The sequence below is a fragment of the Silene latifolia genome, chromosome Y (assembly GCF_048544455.1).
Source record: "Silene latifolia isolate original U9 population chromosome Y, ASM4854445v1, whole genome shotgun sequence".
In the NCBI taxonomy this organism is placed as follows: Eukaryota; Viridiplantae; Streptophyta; class Magnoliopsida; order Caryophyllales; family Caryophyllaceae; genus Silene; species Silene latifolia.
Genome location: NC_133538.1, coordinates 247,867,371 through 247,889,579, shown reverse-complemented (window position 1 = coordinate 247,889,579; position 22,209 = coordinate 247,867,371). Strand labels below are relative to the sequence as shown.

Genomic DNA, 22,209 nt, shown 5'->3' with positions numbered 1-22,209 from the left:
ACTTTCTAAGAAGACAGCCTCATTAGACACAAACACTTTGTTTTCACGAGGTTTATAGAAGTAGTAGCCTCGAGAGGTAGTAGGGTAACCCACAACGATGCATTTTTCGGATCGTAAGGCTAGCTTGTTGTCGGTCTTTACCTTGACGTAAGCATTACATCCCCAAATCTTCATGTAGGATATATTAGGAACCCTTCCTTTCCACATCTCATATGGTGTCTTTTCGGTTTCTTTTGATGGACTATTGTTCAATGATTTGATTGCGGTTTGGATTGCAAAACCCCAAAATGAGTCGGGTAACTCGGTTAGACTCATCATAGATCGAACCATATCTAGTAGGGTTTGATTTCTCCTCTCAGAAACACCATTAAGTTGTGGTGTACCAGGTGGAGTGAGTTGTGACACAATGCCACAATCTTTCAAGTGTGAATCAAATTCATTACTAAGATATTCTCCACCACGATCCGATCGTAGTGTCTTTATCCTTTTGTTCAATTGGTTTTCTACTTCATTTTGAAATTCTTTAAATTTCTCAAAAGCTTCACTCTTATAATTCATTAAGTAGATATACCCATATCTACTTAAATCATCGGTGAAGGTAATGAAGTAGTCATAATTACCCCTAGCAGTGACACTCATTGGTCCATATACATCGGTATGTATAAGGCCCAAAAGTTCACTAGCTCGTGTCCCTTTACCACTAAAAGGATTACGAGTCATTTTGCCTAGGAGGCAAGATTCGCATATACCATAATATTGGAAATCAAATGGTTTAATAATATTAGTACAAACTAATCTTTTAATGCGATTCTCATTAATATGACCTAATCGACAATGCCAAATGTACGATTCATTTGGATCACTTGATTTAAGTCTCTTGGTTTGTATATTACAGATGTCATTCTTTGGATTTGAAGTCTTTAGAACATAAATGCCATTAATAGAAGACCCTCGGCCTATGACCAACTCATTTCTAGAAATAATACAACAATTGTTTGTAATGGTAAAATTAAAGCCCTCTATGCCTAACATAGCAACTGAAATAATGTTCTTAGAAAGAGAAGGTACATAAAAACAATAATGCAAATACAACTCAAATCTATTTTCTAGAACAAGTACATAAGTACCCTTGGATGTGGCCGCTACCCTAGCTCCATTCCCAAGTTGGAGATCAACATTGCCTTTGCTCGGCTTTTCCACGTTTCTTAGCTACTGTAAATAATTACAAAGGTGAGAACCGCAACCAGTATCTAGTACCCATGTTGTGGTGGAAGTGAAATTTACATCAACAACATAAATTTCTGAAGGAATTTTTCCAAGTGGAATAACAAGTCCATCCCTTATATTTCCCAAATATATGGGGCAATTCCTCATCCAATGTCCCATGCCATGACAGTAATGGCATTCATCATCAACTTTGGCTCCTCTAGTAGTCCCGCTAGCCATCTTGTTACCATTGTTGAATTTTCTACCTTTCTTTCCCTTCCTTTTGAATCATTTCCTTTTTGTTGCAAGAACTTGCTTGCTTGGACTCCCACTTAATTCGCCATCCTTTTATTCCAAAGATAAGGATCTCATAGACTTAGTGACATGGTCTACCCGAGACGCATTCACACAAGGCCTAGTTATAGTAGGATGTATAGAGGAAGTTATGAAATTAAGGTTTCCATCAGAACCGATCCCAAAATGAAGCTCTCTAGTAGTATCGAGGTGGTTGTTGGAGCAAATTTCATCAAACAATTTATGACATGACTCAATAGTAATTGGTGTTGTTGCATGTGTGGAATCCATTGCGATATATATAAACTACAAACAAGGAGGTAAAGGAAGTATTAAAATTTGTCATTTTAATCAAACTTGTAAACATTTTAAACAAGTTATAACATTTATATAGTGACCTCTACCTAACTATCATAAATGATTCTGAGATCCAAATTCATATTAATACGGGTACGGTGAGCCGAGTCATCCCATATTAATATAACTCGGTGGATTAACTTCTTAATCGATTCTACTTCTAGAACTCTCGGTCGATAAAAATTACTCTAATTTTCATCTTTAGCCCGGAACACATGCGACTACGGTCACGAATACTTGCGTTGAGATCAATCAAAATTTCGATGTAATAACATTTTATTACCCACTTACCCAACGTAACAAGTTTTGTACCCCGGTGAGCCGAATCTACTTCCTTATGAAATTGGGATTCATGGTTTCTACTATTTGGTAAGGCTAATTCTCAATTATTAAAAGTGAGTGGTCTTGTCAATTTATTATCTATGACGTTTTAAGTAAACTAAAGCGATGAACTACGATAATTTTAATTGACACGGTCGATGACTCGATATGAAATGCATGTGTTGTTATGGCGATTTGGCAATGCATGTAACATATTAAAAGAAATGCAAAGCAATAATAAAAATTCCTAGTATGGCCTTCCTAAAATAGAAAATTTAATAATCTATTACATATTCGGAAACCAACTCCGTGGTCCCTTGAATCTTCAAGTGGCGCGCCTTCCAAGAACTCCGTCTTCGTCGGATCATCTTTCCGAATGGCACCGTCTTTAAAGATACTCCATAATTACAAATAATAATAAAAATACAAAGCTATTCCTATTATACATTTGTAAAATGGAAAAACTAATGAAATAAAAGTGATACGAGATCACATTAAATTACAACCAAATCAATATTCCCTTTCATTACGGGTAATATCGATTAATACTAAGGTCATGCTAAGATAAAATTACATAATTCAAAATTATATAAATAAAAGACATTCAACAATTGAAATATGCAACATTATAATATGTATCTATCATGCCAAATTATGTGCCAAATCGCCTTATTTAACTTATGTCGTATATATAACCTGGTTTCATGGATATTCGTGATAATAACCCTTTTAAAATAACAAATTAACACTTAAATCACATCTAAGCTCAAGTTAATTATCCTAACACTCTTAGGACTCAAAAATTAGTCATCACTCAATTTTTGACAATAATTCAACTTGATTTAATTTTTATGCTCATATTTGACCTTAAAATTATCATTTATATGAAATAAATCCAAATTAAATTACAATAATTTTAAAATTTGAATTTTAAATTTTTGAACATTATGGAATATTTCTATGACAGTAATAATGTCAAATTCATGGTTAAAATTTTCGAATTTATTTTTGAGAAAATATAGTTGCATTTTATCGGTTTTATCTCATAAAACATCTAAAGTATCCAAAAATTAATCCAATCAATTTTACAACTTTAGATCTGATTAGTGGGATATTTATGCAACCTAAAATAATTTTCTCATGCCGTGCAATTCGTTTTAGCTATTTATGCTAAAATAGTCACTATTTATGTCATTTTTACTCTAAAAATTCATAAATCATGTTGAATAAGATCATTTAATCTCAAAATTTACATACACTCTGTAAATCATGCATGTGACAACATTTTAAAATCTCATGGCCTAATTCGAAATTTAACTATTTTTAACCATTTTACCTCTTTTAATCCATTTTTTTCTCATAAAAATCATAAATTATGCAATATTAATCCAATTAATACGAGATTTTACACACAACTTGTAAAATATGCATGTGAGGTTATATAAACTTTTCAAGATTAGAGACTTAGTTTAACTATTTTTAGCATTTTACTTCCCATTTTTGTCATAAAAATATAATAAAATGACCAAAAATCATTAAAATGAGCAGTAAATTTCCATAGATCATAAAAATGACCTAACAACATTTTAGGACCAGAATATATAACATGCAAAAATTTTCGTTTCTTTATCTTCATAAAACTCAAATTTTTAGTTTTATATGTTAATATTTTAACTCGGAAAAACAATAACCGATTATGCATGCAACATCCTTATGCTCTGATACCACTTGTTAGGTTCATATACCTATTATTAGACTCCTCTAATAGTGAATTAATTAAATTCTTAATTATTTGTTCTTTAGATCTAGTGCATGCATAACAAAATAAAAAATTTATAAGAAAAACAATGTCCCTTACATTGATGGTTGGTTCGAAAATATGGGCACAAGTAAGGCCACCTTCCTTCACTTGTTCTTGAACTTAATATGATGGATGATCCTCATAAGACTCCAAGTATAGAAGACACTCCAATAAATTGCACCCAAGATTTAACCCAAAAAATTCCTACTAATATTAACTAGATATGTAGTAGAAATGTTACCATAATATTACTAATATTTCTAGTATTACTACCTCTAGTAATAGTTGGAGAGTATTAATATTTGAGAGTGTTTTAAGGATTTTGCATGTGAGGAAAATATGAGTGGAAACAAGCAAAAAGCAAGCAAGCAAAAATGAGCAACAAGTGCTCATATATAAGAGCAAAACCGGTTGCTCTATGCATGGGGGGATATTTTTTTTACTTGTTTTTACATGTATCATTACTCTAGGTAGAGTGTTGTAAGAAATAGCATGATTAAAGCTTATGTGATATGTCATTATCACACTCTAACCAAAATAAATAAAAGACAAATGGAGCATCTTTTGCTCTCTCTTTTGGCCGGAAATATGGAGCCCTTTAGGTCCATTTTTGCTATTTTTTCATTTGTCCCACAAATGCTTATAAGTCATATGTTTAACTATCTTACATAATTAATTATTAATGTAATCATTTAACACTTAAATATTACAATTAATAATATAATATACACTCCACTTTTGAGTAGTATACTACCATTATATCAATATATAATGGGTACTATAATTGCTAGTTAGTTAAAATTATAACTCCTTGTAACTTTAAATAACCAATTACCTCTACCTCAAAAATTATATAAAACCTCAACTAATCTAGTAATTTAACACTTAATTACTAAATTAAATCTTATTTAATCACATTACAATAAGACGTAAAATCGCACTCCCATAACTAAGGAATTAATCAATCTGTATCGCATACAATTAATTAAATATCTATTTGGGCCTTATCCTATAGGTGTGACCTAAAGGGATAAACTGACCACCACCGTCATACGACAGTAATGTCAAACTCTAGTTAGCCAATAACTACCGATTAATGATGATCAGTTGAGTATATAAAGAATCATCCCTTTCATATTCTTGATATGAGATTTAATTATGATATTAAATCATGTGATCGCACTATTGTGGAGGACGCATTTTCCAACAGTTAAACGGGACGGGGATGACTAGGTTGACCACCATGAGTGCACTGACCTATGCGGAGCTGAACCTTGAGTTTTTCAGCTCCTTTACCTTTTCAGCTGCCGCTTATGACATAGACCCGCAGAGCCCTTGTGTCTCCTTTCGGTTGTTTAACCCGACTACCGCCTAGACCTTAGATGAGTTTGGGAGTAGGTTAGGTTTGTCTTCCCACTGTGCGATGGACCCTCCTAGCAAGGTCCTACGTTTACTTTGGCGGACCTTGGCACATACCCCTTCTGAGGAGCGCTAGCTGGCTCATATTCACCTTCCCCCGGCCCGTTACTTTTTGCGTCTCCTTGGAGGGACGATTTTCGGCCTTAAAGAGCCTAACTACATTAACAATGTTGAATTGTCGATTTTAGCGGCCTATTTAAACATTGATAGCTAGGGCCCCTTTGTTTTTAACATTGCTTATCTGACAGCTCAGCACTTTGATGCTGTCGGGAAGAAGAAGACGGGCACGATTACCTGTGGAGGCATAGCCACCTACGTCGCCCGTTCTATCTTCACTGACTTTCCCCGTGACTTGGCATATGTATATAAGGAAAATTACCTAGATGTTTCTGCCATGTTGGGAATGTTTTGGTTGGCTTCAGACCAGCGAACTTGGAAGATTGGTCGTTCCCTGTCCGTGACCCTTCCGTTTCCCGACCTACTCCGTCATGTACCTTTGACCACTGTGTTGGGTAGGTTGCCTCCACCTTTGCCTTTCTACCACTTTACACTCGCTCCACCTACCACTTCCGCTCCTAAGAAGCGGAAGAGACCTGAGACTGGAGAGGGATCCACACCGACTGAGGCTGGGCAGTCTTCCACGCCCACGCCTACACCGATCCCTATCCCCACTCCTTCTATTACACAGCCGGTCTACCCAGCTAACTTTGTTCCTCCACCACCCTTTGAGGCGTCCGAGGTCATCGACCGAGGGCGCCGTGATGGATTGCTTCTTAAGTTGCTTACCAGGCAGGCTCGTATGGAGCGGGATCAGGCACTTGCCTTGTTCCCTCTGTACAAGTATCATATGAGGAGAGGACGTCCCATTCCTGAGGGCTGGCCACACCCTTCCTTCTACCGTTTTCCGGCGGAGGGGTATCCACAACGAGAGAGCGAGGCAGACACAGCCGAGCAGGAGGAGAGGGCCAGAGCTGACGAGAGGAGGAGGAGGGAGCAGGAGCGATATTCTGACTACACAGTGGTGGGTGAGGAGGAGGAGGATCCTGTTGACGAGTAGCTAATGGTCTACTCACTTCCCCAGTTTTCTGGCTGGTTTGGGGAAGTTCGTCATTATGTATGTATTTTTGCTCTTTTATTTATTTTCATCTCCTTATTTATTTATTTTATTCATTCATTTATTGGTTGTTTTATCCTTTTACCATTATATATACTGCTGGTGTATGCTGGAGGACAACGAGGCATTGTCCGTTTTGGTTTGGGGAGGGTATTGCATCCTTTGAGTCTGAATTTGCATTTGTTTTTTTTTCATTCACATTTATTTTTCTTCTGCATTTGCATTTGTTTATTTTCATTCACGTTTTTTTTTATGCTTGCATTGTATTTTATTTCAAAAAAAATGAAAAATCCAAAAAAAATTAGAAAAATTCCATAAATTCAAAAAATTCACATTTTATTTTGCATATAGGTTGAGTCAAAACGGTAGATTTCCGTGATGATTTTACACTTACTTGTCATATCACTTGAGCCTTGCATATAATTGGCAGTTATAAGCTTAGTCATGCGCATATCTACGAGTTAATGTCAAAAATATAGCTAATTGTATAGACTTGACCTGATAAATTTGGCAAACTACTTTATATTTTCTATGTTTTTAGAGCTGTATAACTGGTATCATTCATGACCAGTTCATATAGGAATTGAGAGTAGTACTCCTTGCATAGCATGTTCATCGCATTTGCACTTTTATGAGATTCGATTGCCTTTTGCTTGCATACATTCGGGTTTGTGGTCGGTGTCACATGCAGGGAGGTGCTTACAATTTCCCCCTTTCTTTCTTTTTCACCCATTTAGCTCCATATTAACCAAAAATAGCCTTTTGACCCATTAGCTACACCCAAATTAAGCCTGCCTATCAAGCTAGTTTAGTGTAATTTTTGTAGTATATTCTTATTGCTACGAGTTGGTTTGTTCTCATTTATATGGAGTTGGTTGAAAAGAAAGAAACGCGGGCAGGAAAATGAGAAAAGTAAGAATGAAAAAAAAAAGAAAATGAAAAAAAAAACGTGGGAAACAGAAAAAAAAAAGAAGAAAGAAAGAAAAAAAAAGAGAAATTGGAAATGAAAAATATACCGTACTAAAAACGGGAATTTTGTAACGGTCTTACTCCTCCGTTTTTATTTATATCTTTTTGAGGAGATTGTGTATTGGTTAGTGAGTTGTGTGCCAAAGAAGGGCACTTGTGTTCGATTTCTAGTCAGCTGAGAATTGGATAGTCTTATATGGTCTTGTTTAGGTGCTAGCTTGACAGTTTACCTCCACATTTCCATAATCTGTTTTGCCTTTTCTTACCTGTAACCTCACTCTCCTATATCATTTGTAAGCCCTCGGCTGTGGCGGACATTGTTGGTTGGAATGTATGTGCGGTGTTTGGAATCGTCTATCATTTTTGTTGCATGCATGTTATGTGGGTCGCAATTTAGGTGAGGGACTGTTTTCCTCTTCTTCTCTTACACATATACTTTCACCCTTTGCTTCATGAGAGAAGAGTGACCCGTGAGAGTTCGATTTTAAAAGGTCTTACAAGGTCGACAGATAAGCTTATTTATAGAAATCATACAACTCGTTTCCATATTGACTGTTGTAGCTATAACTGTTAATTTTTTATTGCATTAAATGGTTTAAGTGGATAAGTTATAGCTAGCTCTGAGTTTTCATATTTGTTCCATTAGTTTGCATTTAATTTACTCGAGGACGAGTAAAGGTTCGGTTTGGGAAGATTTGATACGTGCAATTTATATAGACTTTTTAGCCTCTTATTGCACGCATCTCTATGCCATTTTCGTTGCTTTGTATTGCAAAATGCCCGAATTGGCTACTTTGGTTTGTTTTGTCTTAATTGCAGCAATGGACTTAAAGTAGTGGAATCGTGCCTTAGTCGTCCCACTTTGCATGCATTTTAAGGAGACAGAGATTTAGAGCAGAAGTCGTACCTCGGAAAGCAAGAAGGGAGGTCTTCGGAAGGCTAGCCAAACGAGTGTGATGCTGTTCTCTGTGGAAGAAACTCGATCGAGGGGATTTTATGGTCAATCGAGTGGTTTGGCAGCTGCGAATGTTCGATCGAGTGGTTTCTTTGCTCGATCGAAGATGGCTAGTTTGGAAGTGTTCGATCGAGAGCCTCAGTTGCTCGATCGAACGGTTTTGCTGGAGAAGTACTCGATCGAGAGGAATAAAAAGCCTCGATCGAGTAACTAGCTATAGTACACGGGTTAATTAATCCGTGTTTAGGTTTATCTTTTGTTAATTTTCACTTCCCTATATAAGGAAGTCGTGATTAGGTCATAAACACTTCTTAGCTTCTTAATCTCTGAACATCTCTTAATTACTACTGCTAATTATTCTTTATGCCGGATTCGCTTGATTTTAATCTTTCTCTACTCTTAATCTTAATCTAAACTTTTGCTTTCTTTAATTATTGTTCTCCTTATTCTATTGTCTCTTAATTACTTTAGTTGTTGTTGCTAGTATAATTCAACCTTTAAATCTATCTATTATGTCTTCTCATAGCATGTTTATGTTTATTGTTGTTGTTTGCATCGATAACATGAGTAGCTAATCTCCATATGTTGGGATTAGGGGAGCCATGGTATTAAAGTGACGATGTTCCGAATAGGATAGACAACTATTTGTGAGAATCTGTGACCATAGCAATATAACTGTAACATGTTTAGTTGAGTGCACGCTTCTAAATAACTTTAATCTGGTTAATTTCTTTCCTATATCGGAAGATTGGAATGAACAGACCTGCTATGAACATTAGACTACCCTAATAACGATGGAAGTTAGGTTAGTTGTAATTTAGGGTGGATAGCGGACCGGAAGGACCTTGCCCTTGCCCTTCTCACAGTAAATTGTCTAGAATATTTATGACTGAGTCGATAAACTGCCATGGTGAACCAAAATCCTGACATATCTCTCTTATCTGATCACATATCTTTTATTTTCTCACTTTATTGCTCTTATCTTTACTTCTCTTGAACTTTGCCTTCATTAGTTTAGAAAACAAATTAAAAGCCCCCAATTGTGACTAGATAGACGGACTTACAGATAGATACTTAGCCTCCCTGTGGAGATCGACCCTACTTATCACTAGCTTCTGTTTGTTATACTTGGGTATTTATTTTTGGTACATAACGACCGTATCAATCGACCATATAAACACATTTTTGATATCATTCGACATCCTCACATGGTCATCATAGGCGGTCCACACCGCCGATGAGGCCCTTGGACCGGGCTCTATGGGAGGGGCATCGGTCAAGTAAGTGAGCACGTTGTCGGACAACGCGGCACTTTTGTTGTTGGATTCCCATTCAAGAAAATTACTACCGTCATGTTTTAAGATGCATTTGTCCATTACAGACCTTAGCCATGAATCTTTGCCTAGTGTAGTAGTCGTTGGAGTTGATGAAGTTGCCATTGCGAATTAAAATGCTATAACAAAATAAGGAAATATTAACATTCATTGTTTTAATTTACTTGTGAAACATCTTTAACAAGTTTTAACATTTATATAATGATCTCCCACTAAATTATGTAAATGATTCCAAGACTCAAATTTTAAACAAAAATGAGCATCGCTTGGGCGAAACATACCATAATCGTGTAAATTCGGTAAGTCAACGCTTGACTAATTCTACCTCTAGAACTCTTGGTTAACGAATTTCCATAAATTCCTCTACTAGCCCCATAATACAAGACCGTCATATACCCCGTTGAGCCCAACCAACTTTGGTGCGTGATAACCGTTTACCACCCTACTTACCCGAGGTAAAAAGAAAACACCCCGCTTGGGCGAGCGTGGCTCTAATGAACAAGGGATTCATAGGTGTTACTAATTGGTAAGGCTAATCTCAATATTAGTTATGTGAGAGATCTTGTCAATTTAGTCATAAATTCCCTATAAGTGAACTAAGTCGGTGAATCTAAATGACGTGAATTGACAACCGCGAAAATAAAATGCATGTGAATGAAGATTTTGGCATGCGCGGAAAAATAAAAGCAAGCAAGCATATGAATAATCCTAGTATGGCCTCCTAGTTAATAAAAACTAGACTATTACATATCGGAAACCAACTCCTTGGTCCGTTGCCTCTTCATTCCAAAAGTGGCTCCTTCTGGTGGGATTTGGAACACCTTTCCAAAAATAGACTTCGTTTTGATGTAAATCCGTCTTTTGGAAACGCCGGTAAAAATAACTATTACAATTAAATTACATAGATATTCATATAATACATTAATTAATAAAATAAATTAAACTATTAATTAATTACAAACCGACGATACAAGATCGTATTTAAATTACAAACAAATCGCTATTCCCATTCATTTCGGGTAATAACGATTAAAGTAAACTAGGCCACACTAGGTACAAAAAAATAAATACTTTAAATAAATGACAATCATTCATTCAATATAAATAAATATGCTTAAAATGCTGTAAAATGATGCCAAAATCGCCCTATCTTACAATCGTAGGTATCATGCTCGGTTTTGTGGATTTAATCAATTTCTAACTTGTAAAAATCAATAATCAACTCTTAAATCTCATTTAAGTCCAACCTAATTTTCCAAATTGTTTTGGACCTCAAAATTAGTCCTCACTAATTTGATGATGAATAATTAGTTTGATTTGGTGATATTTGCTAATTTAATCGGTAAAATCATAACTTTTAAGTTATAAATACAAATTAATTGAAAAATTGGCAAAAATTGAAACTAAAACTTTTTAGGATTCTGGAATACTCCCAAGAACACCAAAATGTCAGAAAAATTGCCCAAAAATTTCGGATAAATTTTATGAAGAAAAAGATCGATATTTATCAGTTTTTAAGCACAAAAACCAATAAACATCAAAACAAGTGAAATCATATTTTAAATTTCACTTTTAACTTTTAAATCATATTTTTAAATGTACATAAATTTATCAAGGGCAGGAACAAATGTTTCAAATATATGATTAATTTAATTCACTTTTATCGACTTTTATCTCATAAAATCAATAAACATGCAAAACTTCAAACCAACCTTCGAAATTTTACATAAAATATGTAGAAAATATGCATGAAGAAATAAAAACTTTCATAACCTGAATCAACCTTTTAGCTATTTTTAGTTAACTCTTAACCAAAATACGGCATTTTTGACTCGATTTGCTACAAAAAAACATTAAAAATAGCAAAATAACTTCACAAATCACCAAATATTACCACAAAACTTTTGAGATCAGTAGGTATGCATGTCCAAAAATTTTCGTGCTAAAACCTCTTCTAACAAATTTTTTGAGTTTTTCAAATTATGTCATAATTTGTTTAATATGCTTAAAAGCAACATGCAAATTACAAGCCTAGCTCTGATACTACTTGAAAGATCATAGATCCATATTAGACTCTCTAATTAAAAATTAAATTATCTCATAATTTATTTTTATGTGATCTTTCCATACATTGATTTTGATCGTAATATAGGCACAATCTAGATCACCTATCTAGATTGTTCTTTTGCTAATAAAAGATGGATGATCCTCCTAGAACAAATCTTCAAATTAGAAGATCTCCTTCAATATGCACCCAAGAACAAAACCCAATAATCTAACAATTAACTAGATATTTGTTAAATTTAACCTTGATAATATTTGTAATATTAAAAACACTCTTAGTAAGAGATAGAGAGAGAATGAACGACTAGTGCCGCCATTGTTTTGCGTATGGCTAGGAAAACTAGCCAACAACGTCAGCGTGACATGAACCTGAGAGAAAGGAGTATCATTGCTAAGAAGAAGGACGATGATGAAGTGATAGAAGAAATTGAAAACATGGAAAAGAGTAACCCTAATGCTGCTCTTGCAGGACCAGATGTTGATGAAGTAGGCAAATCCAAAAAGATACATGACATAGTAGGAATACCAGAACTGGTTGTGGAGATGGACGAGGAGGGAGAAACTGAAGAGGAGATAGAGGAAAGTGATGAAGAGGAAGAATACGTGAAAGACAGTTTGGAATAGGGGATAGAAAACCCTGAACAGGGGATAGAAAACCCTGAACAAAATGAGGAAACAGAGACTGAGGAGATTGAAAATATTGAAGATGATAAAAAGGACGAGCAAGAGGAGATGTTACAGATCCAAATAGAGGATGTTGAATAAGAGGTAGAGTAATGGAAGCAAGCAGTAGTGTGTTTTATCCTAGGTGCTAACCCGCCATGGGAGATTGTGGAAGGTTTCATAAGGAGAATATGGACAAAGTTTAACATCGACAAAATTTCATTCATGCCAAATGGGATTTTCTTAGTTCGGTTCAAAACATTGGAGATGAAAGACATAGTTCTAAGTTCAGGGCATTACCTCTTTGATAATAAACCCATGATTGTCAAGCCGTGGGAGAAGGACATGGTGATGAATAAGGAAAATGTGAAAACTGTGCCTGCGTGGATTAAAATTCATAATCTGCCTATCAAATTTTGGGGCAAAGGTCTTCCTAAGATCACTAATTTGGTTGGCAAGTATGTGAAATGTGATGTGGCCACAGAGGAAAGAACAAGGTTAGGGTATGTTAGGGTTATGGTGGAGTTGCAGGTGGACCAACAATTGCCAAAGTGTGTATCGTTTAAAGATGAAAATGGAGGTGTGGTTAAGGTGGATATCGAGTATGAATGGAAACCTGTAACTTGTAAGAAATGTAAAGGTATGGGTCATGAAATGGAGAATTGTAGGAAGGGGGAACCTAAGAAATCAAGCCAGCAACCTATTAAGAAGGTATGGAGGCCTGTTCAGAAGGTGACTGCCCCTGCTAGGGCTCCTGAGCCAGCAGTCCAGGATACTAATCATGTGGATGGGAGAGTCACTGTGGGGTTCCGGACTCCTAGAAAGAGGTTTGTGAAGATGCATAGCAATGAGAGACCAAAGGAGGGGTACAGTAATGAGAGTTTTGGAGCTTACTCCTATAAGGAGGTTGCTGCCTCTCCTCCTAAAAAGATCAGTTCTGAAATGGGTAATGATTCAAATACTATTTTATCTAATGGATAGGATAGGCTTTTGGAACATAAGAGGAATGAATAGAGTAGGCAAACAAAGAGATATAAATAATTTTTTGCAAGCTAATAATATAGGTTTATTTGGTTTACTTGAAACAAAAATAAAGAATAAAGCCTTTCAAAAGGCTTCAAATAGTTTTTCTACTTGGTGCATCACTACTAACTCTGGATATCATTCTGGAGGACGCATTTGGATAATCTGGAAGCCATCTTGCTTTAGGGTCAATGTGATAGAATACAATGCCCAATATGTGCATATGAAAGTTGATTCTTTGGTGGATAGGAGGAGTTTTTGGTTAACAATGGTGTATGCCTTCAATGGACAACATGAGAGAGAGCCACTGTGGGATAGCTTGAGGAATAATTCGAATTTGGTAAATGGGCCATGGGCAATTGCAGGAGACTTCAACTGTGTACTGAATGCATCGAGAGAGTAGGGGTAATACTCCACCGGTGAAATGGAACCTTTTAGAAGATGTATTGCAGATTGTGGGGTGGTGGATGTTGCTGCAATAGGAGCCTTATTTACCTGGAACAATAAGCAGAAGCCTGAGGAACGTATATATAGTAGAATTGATAGGTTCTTGGTCAATCAAGACTGGTGTAACTCCTTTTCTGATATATATGCTCACTTTTTGCCTGAGGGTTTGATGGATCACACGCCATGCCTATTAAAGAGCACTAATCACAGTCAGGGTAAAAGGAATTTCAAATATTACAACATGTGGGGTGGTTCAGAGAAGTTCATTCCTTTGGTGAGGGAGAATTGGGATGCTGGTTTCACTGGTACACCCATGTTTAGACTGGCAAAAAATTTGAAAGGTATGAAAGTTGTTCTTAAGGAGCTGAATAAAGAGTGTTTCAGTGATATTGAAAATGCAGCTACTATACTACAGAAAAAGGTGGAGGGGTTGCAGGAAGGGATTAACAGGGATCCTACTAATGTGCAAAAGATCACTGAAGAATATGAAGCCTCTCTTCATCTGCAGGAGCTAGCTAAGGCCAGGGAAAGTTTTCTTGCTCAAAAGTCTAAGCATAAATGGATAAAGGATGGGGATGCAAATACTTCATACTTTCATGGTCTGCTGAAAAGGAGAAGGAATATGAACAAGGTTGTTATGATTGAGGACATGAATGGCAAGGTGTGTGATACTCAGAGCAAATTCAAGGCTTTTATTGATTACTATCAACTTCTACTTGGATCAAGTAAACAGACTAAGAAGATCCATAGGAGAATCATTGCTCAAGGATCTGTTTGTACTGCTGATCACTGGCATATCCTAAGGAAACCTGGCAGAATCGGGAGGAGATTAAAGAAGCCCTATTTAGTATTCCTGATATAAAATCACCAGGGCCAGATGGTTACACGAGTAAGTTTTTCAAAGATGCTTGGGGGAGATAGGAGGGGATGTTATAAGAGCGATTCAAGATTTTTTCCAAAGCGTGCAACTTCTCAAGCGCTTTAACTCCACGAATGTTACACTTATTCCTAAGTGTGACAGGCCAAAGAGTGTGCTACAATTCAGACCAATTGCTTGTTGTAATGTTTTATACAAGGTTATATCAAAGTCGCTTTGTTCCGCTAGTCAAGTGTTACCTCACATTGTAGGACAGAACCAGGGAGCTTTTATTCAAGAAAGAAGCATTCAAGAGAACATCTTAATCGCGCAAGATTTGATCAGCTATATGAAAGGACTCATGCTTCAAAGCAAGATGTATGTTCAAAATAGACTTGCGGGCATATGATACTGTAGAGTGGTGCTTTGTTGAGAATCTTTTGGAGGAGCTTCATTTCCCGTCTGATTTTAAAGCAATGATTCTTCAATGCATTACTACAACTACCTTCTCCCTCTCTATAAATGGAGAAATGTTAGGCTACTTCCAGGGGAAGAGGGGCTTGAGACAGGGGGATCCTCTCTCCCCCTTGATTTTCACGCTGTGTATGGAGTACCTGACTCGTTCCTTGCAGTATGCTTCATCAAATCCTGATTTTCACTACCATCCTATGTGCAAGAAACAAAGACTCGCTAGTCTTATGTTTGCTGATGATGTCATGCTCTTCAGTAAAGGGGATGCCACTTCTATGATGTTGTTGTTACAGTCCTTTTCTACCTTTTCTAATGCTTCTGGACTGCAAGTTAGTGCCTCAAAATCTAATGCCTACTTCAGGAATGTACCTGAGCAGCTTAAATCTGAGATATTGCGATATCGATTCATGAAGGGAGCATCCCATTTAAATACCTTGGTATGCCAATCCAGACTACAAGACTCAGGAAGCAAGATTGTGAGTGTCTTGTGGATAAAATTTGTGCGAGGATACATGGGTATGGGGCAAGAAAATTCTCTTATGCAGGAAGGTTAGTCATAGTCAAGAGTGTGCTTAATTCTCTTCATTCTTACTGGGCATCTATGTTTGTTCTCCCCAAAGGAATCATCAAAAGGATTGAAGCAGTTTGTAGGAACTTCCTTTGGGATAACTCAAATAGACACAGGAGGGCTCCTCTTGTGGGATGGGACACTATTTGTAGACCTAAAGATGAAGGTGGTTTGGGGATTAAAGACCAGGAATCTTGGAATAAGGCAATGGTAGGAAGACGGTGGACTGGTTTGCTACACAAAGGGACTCTATCTGGGTTAACTGGGTGCAAAGTAACTATCTTAAGGGTCAGGAGTGGATGGAATACAAGCCTAGTTCAAACTCAAGTTGGGTTTGGAGGAGAATATGCAAGGTTAAGGAAGAAATGAGGAATGGTTATGTTAATGGGGAGTGGAGTGTTCAACCGGAGGGTACTCGCTTTCTGGTTGCTATGACTGCTCGAGAGGAACAAGGCCAAGAATTCAATGGGATAAGGCAGTTTGGAATGGGTGGACAATTCCCAAGCATCAATTCTTGGGATGGATGGTTGCTCATAAAGCCCCGAATACGCTTGAGAGACTAGTCGGGTTTGGAGTGATCATTGAAGATAAATGCTACCCGTGTGGTATAGCTTCAAAACAATTGAGCACTTGTTTTGTGAGTGTCCTTATAGTAGAAGAGTGGTGCTGGAGCTGAACAGAACACGACTGACATTCCCCGTCGGGACTTGGTTGAATGGTGCGGTTCTGCAAACGAGCACGGGGCTTCGGAAGGGAGTGCAAAATGCCATAGTGATGAGCCTGATGTATCAGGTATGGCAGCAGAGAAATAGAAGCAGGAATGAGATGACTCTGCTTAGGCCTGAAAGGGTGGCAGGTGCTATATTGGAGAATATGAGGTCAAGAGTTCGAACCCGGGAAAAAACAGTGATGACTCTAGCAGAACGAGATTGGCTGATTAAAATGCGTCTTCTAGAATGATATCTTTTGTATGATCACCATAATGTAATTATTTTTTCATATTAATATATTTCTCACATTTCACCAAAAAAAAAACACTCTTAGTTAATATTTTGTTTTACTAACAAATCTTAGTAAAATGGTTTTATTATTTTTTAGAGAGATGAATAATTTTTCTACACATGCAAAAGTTCAAGTGTGTAAATGAACAATTGATGGAGTGTTAAAGGGGGGTAGCCAGTTTTGGTGAGGTTGAGTGGAGTGTTTTCTTTTCTTATTTTATTATGCCCAAAGAAGCATAGTTTAGAAAAGAACAAAAGCATTTTGGGAGGAAAAATGTGTAAGTGGAATGATTGTATTTAAAGCAACACACAATCCCATTTACACGATTTCCATGACCCATTTACGGGTTCAAATCGGTTCTTATATTTGTCGCATAAATACGTGTAAATTTTATTTAAACATCGTTTTATGTTTAAATGCTTCCCGATTAATTTTGTCCAAAACACTCCGTAAATATACGTGTACCGCTACACATATTATTTACGTACTAATATTAATCACATTAATCAATTAGTACAATTTTAGTGAATTAACAATTAATTAACTAAAACCCGTCTCATAAAATTTATTATTTAATTATCGCATGATTAAATAATAACTGACGCGCCACGAGTTCGCAACTCGAAATCTCTCTAAAAAGGATCGACTAACCTTTTAGTCTATAAATCAAGGGACTAAATAAATTGTATCTCATACAATTAATTAGTTGTCAATTGGGGTTCGTTCCCTTAGGTGTGATCGAAAGGGGTCAGTTAATCACCGCCGTCTCACAACAATAACGTCAAACTCTAGTCAGCCAACCGTTATCGATTTACGTTAATAAACTGACGAGGATCAAATAATAAATATCCTGATGATATTCTTTTAATGAGATTTATTATGTATACGCACTATTGTGGAGGACACTAACTCCAACACCTACACCACACCATACGAATTCCAAATTATCTAGTAATGGGTGTGAGGTGGAGGTTATGATGTTTGATCGTGATTATGAATTAATTGAGGCAAATTGTTTACTTGGAGAGAAAGTTGTGGAGCAATTGTATTTGAATGAATTGGAGTGTGTATCATTTGAGGTTGATCATGAGTCATTGGGAAGAGAGTATGTTGAGAAAATGATTCTTGAGTTGGAAAGGAAAAATGATGGTAAATATTATGAGGAATTTGAGATTGTTGATGAGCCTTATGATGAAGAGTTTATAGGCTTGACTTACAACAATCTTGATGTGGATTTAGACGAGAACTTTGTGCTTGAGGAGATTGGAACACATACCCTTCTTTGTGATGATGTTGATGTTGGAAACTTGATAAAATGGGAGGGTGTCCCCTTAAGGATGGAGTTTGTTAGGATTAAATATGGACCTGGGTTTGACATATATAATGTGGCTAGTGAAGAAGAACAAGTGAGGGGTTATGATGTGCATCCACTCGATGAACCTCTTCTTGAGAAATTTGAGGTTTGATTTTGTGTTGAGGGTGATTCCTACACATCATCCACCGGTCATTTAGACCTCATTTCTCTTACCCCTTTACTTGAGTTTATGAATATTGAGTACGATTATGATGATCTCCTCAAAGAGGTTGATTTGTCCCGTGATGATTGCTTTTTGGGGACATTAGAAAATGGGGACAAAATCAACACTCTTGGAGAAGATGCGAATGAATATTGTGATGATGTGCATAGCTTGAAGAGTCTACCTCTTGTGCCTTTGGAACAAAATGATAAGGCTTGGGGTGAGTATGACACATTTGGTATGCTCTCCTTTTCTTACAAATTGCTTATGACTAATCTTGTCTCTTATGTATGTTATTTGTCATGCTTGTTGCTCTTCATTGTATATAATCATTTTGTTGAAAATTGGTCATCTTCATTTGATAAGTTAATGAGATTTTTGATGAGATTTTTAAATGAATCACCTGTTTGTTGTGCTTGATTGTAGGTTTGGCGGTTTCCGAATTTAATTTACGAAAACATGTATTTAATTTCCGAATTTCCTCCATACATTTATTTCCATTGAAAATTATGTAAATAAATAAGTGTGGGGAAGAAATACTATTATTTAAAAATACAAAAACATGTTATTTAATTTCAAGAAAAAAATCACAAATACAAAAATAAGTCTTTCATTTTATCTATTTCCTCCCTATATTTCGTGTAACACCCCCATATATTTAAGAGCCTTTAGCTAGACATTCCCAACTAAATAGGACTGTTACCATCTCGGTTTCCCGAGGTAGTGAATAACAAAGTACAACAATACCAAAGTACTTTAATTAAAACTTAGATATTACATATTATTACAACTTATTCAATCTAGACATAATATAAAACTTGATACAACTCGCAACGGAATAAATAAAGTGATTACTAATCTAAGTGATCTAGACAACAACTATGGTCCAAGTCAAGCTCACGTCCCAATGCTCCCAAGTCAGGTAATCTTTAGCACCTGTCAAATCTGCTCTCCATTATGGTTCATCATAGGTGTTCACGAATACACTGTCAACCACGAGATTTAGTAGGAATAACCAACATCAAAGTCAAAGTGAAATTATATGATATATAATGCCAATACAACTGAGCTCATTACCCGAAACACCCATTCATCCCGCCAATCCCTGGCCAGGGGTATCCATCATTTCAACCGAAGTTGAAGTATTCACCATCCCAATTGAAATTGAGGTATTCACCATCCCAACCGAAGTTGAGGTATTCACCATCCCAACCGAAGTTGAGGTATTCAATTCTACGTAATGCCAATTATAAAAATCATCTCAGACACGAGCTGAGGTATCCAATGCAAACGAAATTCCAATATAAATAATCAAACAATAAATAATCCAACAATATGTATTCCACATCAATTAATCCATCCAATTCCTCAATACTTTTATAAATCCACAAACCAACAAAGATAAGACGAGTTGAGTAGTTATCCTACCTCGAGAGCAAGCACTCCAATCACGCAATCCAATAAAATAGTTCCTCACAAAACCGTCACCTAAATAAATAATAATATATTTACCATTACTTAATTATAAATTATTACCTTCTATTATTATTTAACAATTATAAATAATATTCATTATTCAAACTAATTAATTATTATTATTATTATTAAAGGTCCACGATATTAAAACCCGACTCAACTACAATCCCGAGTCACCCAAGCAAAACCCGTCTTTAAAACAAATAAGTCAAACCCAGTACCCATGAAAAACCCACGAACTCCCCCCCTTTTTAACCCATGTAAACCATCACCAACACCCCCCATTAAAATGAACTTCGTCCCAAAATTCGCCCATAACTATTACCACAACAATTATAATCATCATCCACATAACTAAGCACCATCCAACTTATGATGACATAATTATCCATTTACGATTATCAACCACATCAATCTTATCACAAGGTATACAAATAATAGCTCAAAACATTCGTAATATTACATTTCGTTCCATCAAGGACGATGTAAATTTTAAGTGTGGGGAGGGAAATATCCACTTTGTGTATATTTGTTTATATTTGTATATATACTTGTAAATTTGAGAAAATTTTAAAAACTGCCTAAATCTAATGTTGTATGAGTTTTACAAGTGTAAATCTAACATTTTACGAGTGTAAATGTAACATTTTAGGAGTGTAAATTTGATTTTTTGTGACGGAAATTTTGAATTTATATAATTTTAACATTTTACAAGTGTAAATTTGATGTTTTACGAGTGTAAATGTAACATATTAAGAGTATAAATTTGATTTTTTGTGACGAAAATTTTGAATTTATATAATTTTAACATTTTACAAGTGTAAATTTGATGTTTTACAAGTGTAAATGTAATATTTTAAGAGTGTAATTTTAATTTTTTTGTGACGGAAATTTTGAATTTATATAATTTTAACATTTTACGAGTGTAAATTTGATGTTTTACGAGTGTAAATGTAATATTTTAAGAGTGTAAATTTGATTTTTTGTGACGGAAAATTTTGAATTTATATAATTTTAACATTTTACGAGTGTAAATGTAATATTTTACGAGTGTAAATTTGATTTTTTTGTGACGGAAATTTTGAATTTATATAATTTTAACATTTTACAAGTGTAAATTTAATGTTTTGCGAGTGTAAATGTACATATTTTAAGAGTGTAAATTTGATTTTTTAGGCAATTTTTTATATAAAAATTTGAATTTATATAATCTTAACATATTAGCAAGTGTAAATGTGATGTTTTACGAGTGTAAATGTAGGATTTTAAGTGTAAATTTGAAGGTCTACGAGTGTAAATTTGAAGGTTTAAGAGTGTAACTTTGGTCCTTTGAGTGTAACTTTGGGCCTTTACAAGTGTAACTTTGATCATTTACGAGTAAAACTTTAGTCTGACCACCAACAAACACCACCACCGTCGTCCTCCAACACCAACTCATACCCACAAAAAATATGAGTGAAAATTTATATAATTTTAACGAGTGTAAATGTAAAGATATACGAGTGTAAATGTAAAGAGAGAGGAGTGTAAATGTAAAGAAATATGAGTGTAAAATGGAATGAAATATGAGTGTAAATGTAAAGAAATATGAGTGTAAATGTAAAAATGTGTGTAAATGTAAAAAATATGAGTGTAGATGTAAAGAAATACGAGTGTAACTGTAAAGAAATATGAGTGTAAATCTGAAAAATGCTAGTGTAAGTGTAAATCTGAAAAATGTTAGTGTAATTTTAAGGAAATACGAGTGTGAATGTGAGGAAATACAAGTGTAAATTTAAAGAAATACGAGTGTAAATTTGAGGAACTACGAGTGTAAATTTAAAGAAATACGAGTGTAAATTTGATGAACTACGAGTGTAAATGTAAAATTTACAGAAATACGAGTGTAACTGTAAAATAATACGAGTATAACTGTAAAGCACAACAAAAAAAACCAGATCTGAAAAAAAAAAATATTAAACAAGACAAATTTCAAAAAGAAGAGATTTAAAAATATATAAAACAAGACCATATTTAACATAACAAATATGAATAGAATATACTAGATCTGAAAATATAATGTTTAAAAAAATATAAACACAAGTAGATATGGAGAAAAGGAGATCTGAAATTTTTTTTTTTTTTAAAAAAAAAAAAGAAAAAAAAAAGCACACACCTAACCTGGGAAAAGGACACCACTACCAAAAACTTAAAAAGAAAACAAAAATCTTAAAAGAACAAAAAACACACGATCTACACATAAATAACACCACCATTCAAGATCTACCCATAAAAGGCAGTAGCAACTAGCAACAACAACACTTTTTGTTTCTTTTTTTTTAAAGAGTGGAAGGTGGTAATGGAGAGAGGACG

At 35.3% G+C, this 22,209-nt stretch overlaps 3 protein-coding genes across 3 annotated transcripts; all 3 read left to right on the top strand.

Moving 5' to 3' along the window:
* The first annotated feature begins 12,722 nt into the window (after positions 1-12,722).
* LOC141630408 (uncharacterized) lies at positions 12,723-13,923 on the top strand. The gene is made up of 2 exons (XM_074443235.1): positions 12,723-13,443; positions 13,562-13,923. Exons 1-2 carry the CDS (start codon positions 12,723-12,725, stop codon positions 13,921-13,923), a joined length of 1,083 nt encoding a protein of 360 aa, XP_074299336.1.
* Positions 13,924-13,944: 21 nt separating this feature from the next.
* Positions 13,945-14,829, top strand: LOC141630407 (uncharacterized). Its single transcript, XM_074443234.1, has one exon. It carries the CDS (start codon positions 13,945-13,947, stop codon positions 14,827-14,829), a length of 885 nt encoding a protein of 294 aa, XP_074299335.1.
* Positions 14,830-15,203: 374 nt separating this feature from the next.
* On the top strand, positions 15,204-16,822 carry LOC141630406 (uncharacterized). Its single transcript, XM_074443233.1, has 4 exons — positions 15,204-15,843; positions 15,915-16,066; positions 16,150-16,388; positions 16,474-16,822. The coding sequence occupies exons 1-4, from the start codon at positions 15,204-15,206 to the stop codon at positions 16,820-16,822; spliced, it is 1,380 nt and encodes a 459-aa protein (XP_074299334.1).
* Positions 16,823-22,209: the final 5,387 nt, after the last annotated feature.

Coding starts and splice junctions, on each gene's coding strand:
- LOC141630408 (XM_074443235.1), top strand. CDS start 12,723: ATGCCAAATGGGATTTTCTTAGTTCGGTTCAAAACATTGGAGATGAAA. Junction 13,444..13,561: donor AAAGATCAGTTCTGAAATGG/GTAATGATTCAA, acceptor CTAATAATATAG/GTTTATTTGGTTTACTTGAA.
- LOC141630407 (XM_074443234.1), top strand. CDS start 13,945: ATGGAACCTTTTAGAAGATGTATTGCAGATTGTGGGGTGGTGGATGTT.
- LOC141630406 (XM_074443233.1), top strand. CDS start 15,204: ATGTTCAAAATAGACTTGCGGGCATATGATACTGTAGAGTGGTGCTTT. Junction 15,844..15,914: donor AAATTCTCTTATGCAGGAAG/GTTAGTCATAGT, acceptor TTCTCCCCAAAG/GAATCATCAAAAGGATTGAA. Junction 16,067..16,149: donor ACCAGGAATCTTGGAATAAG/GCAATGGTAGGA, acceptor AACTATCTTAAG/GGTCAGGAGTGGATGGAATA.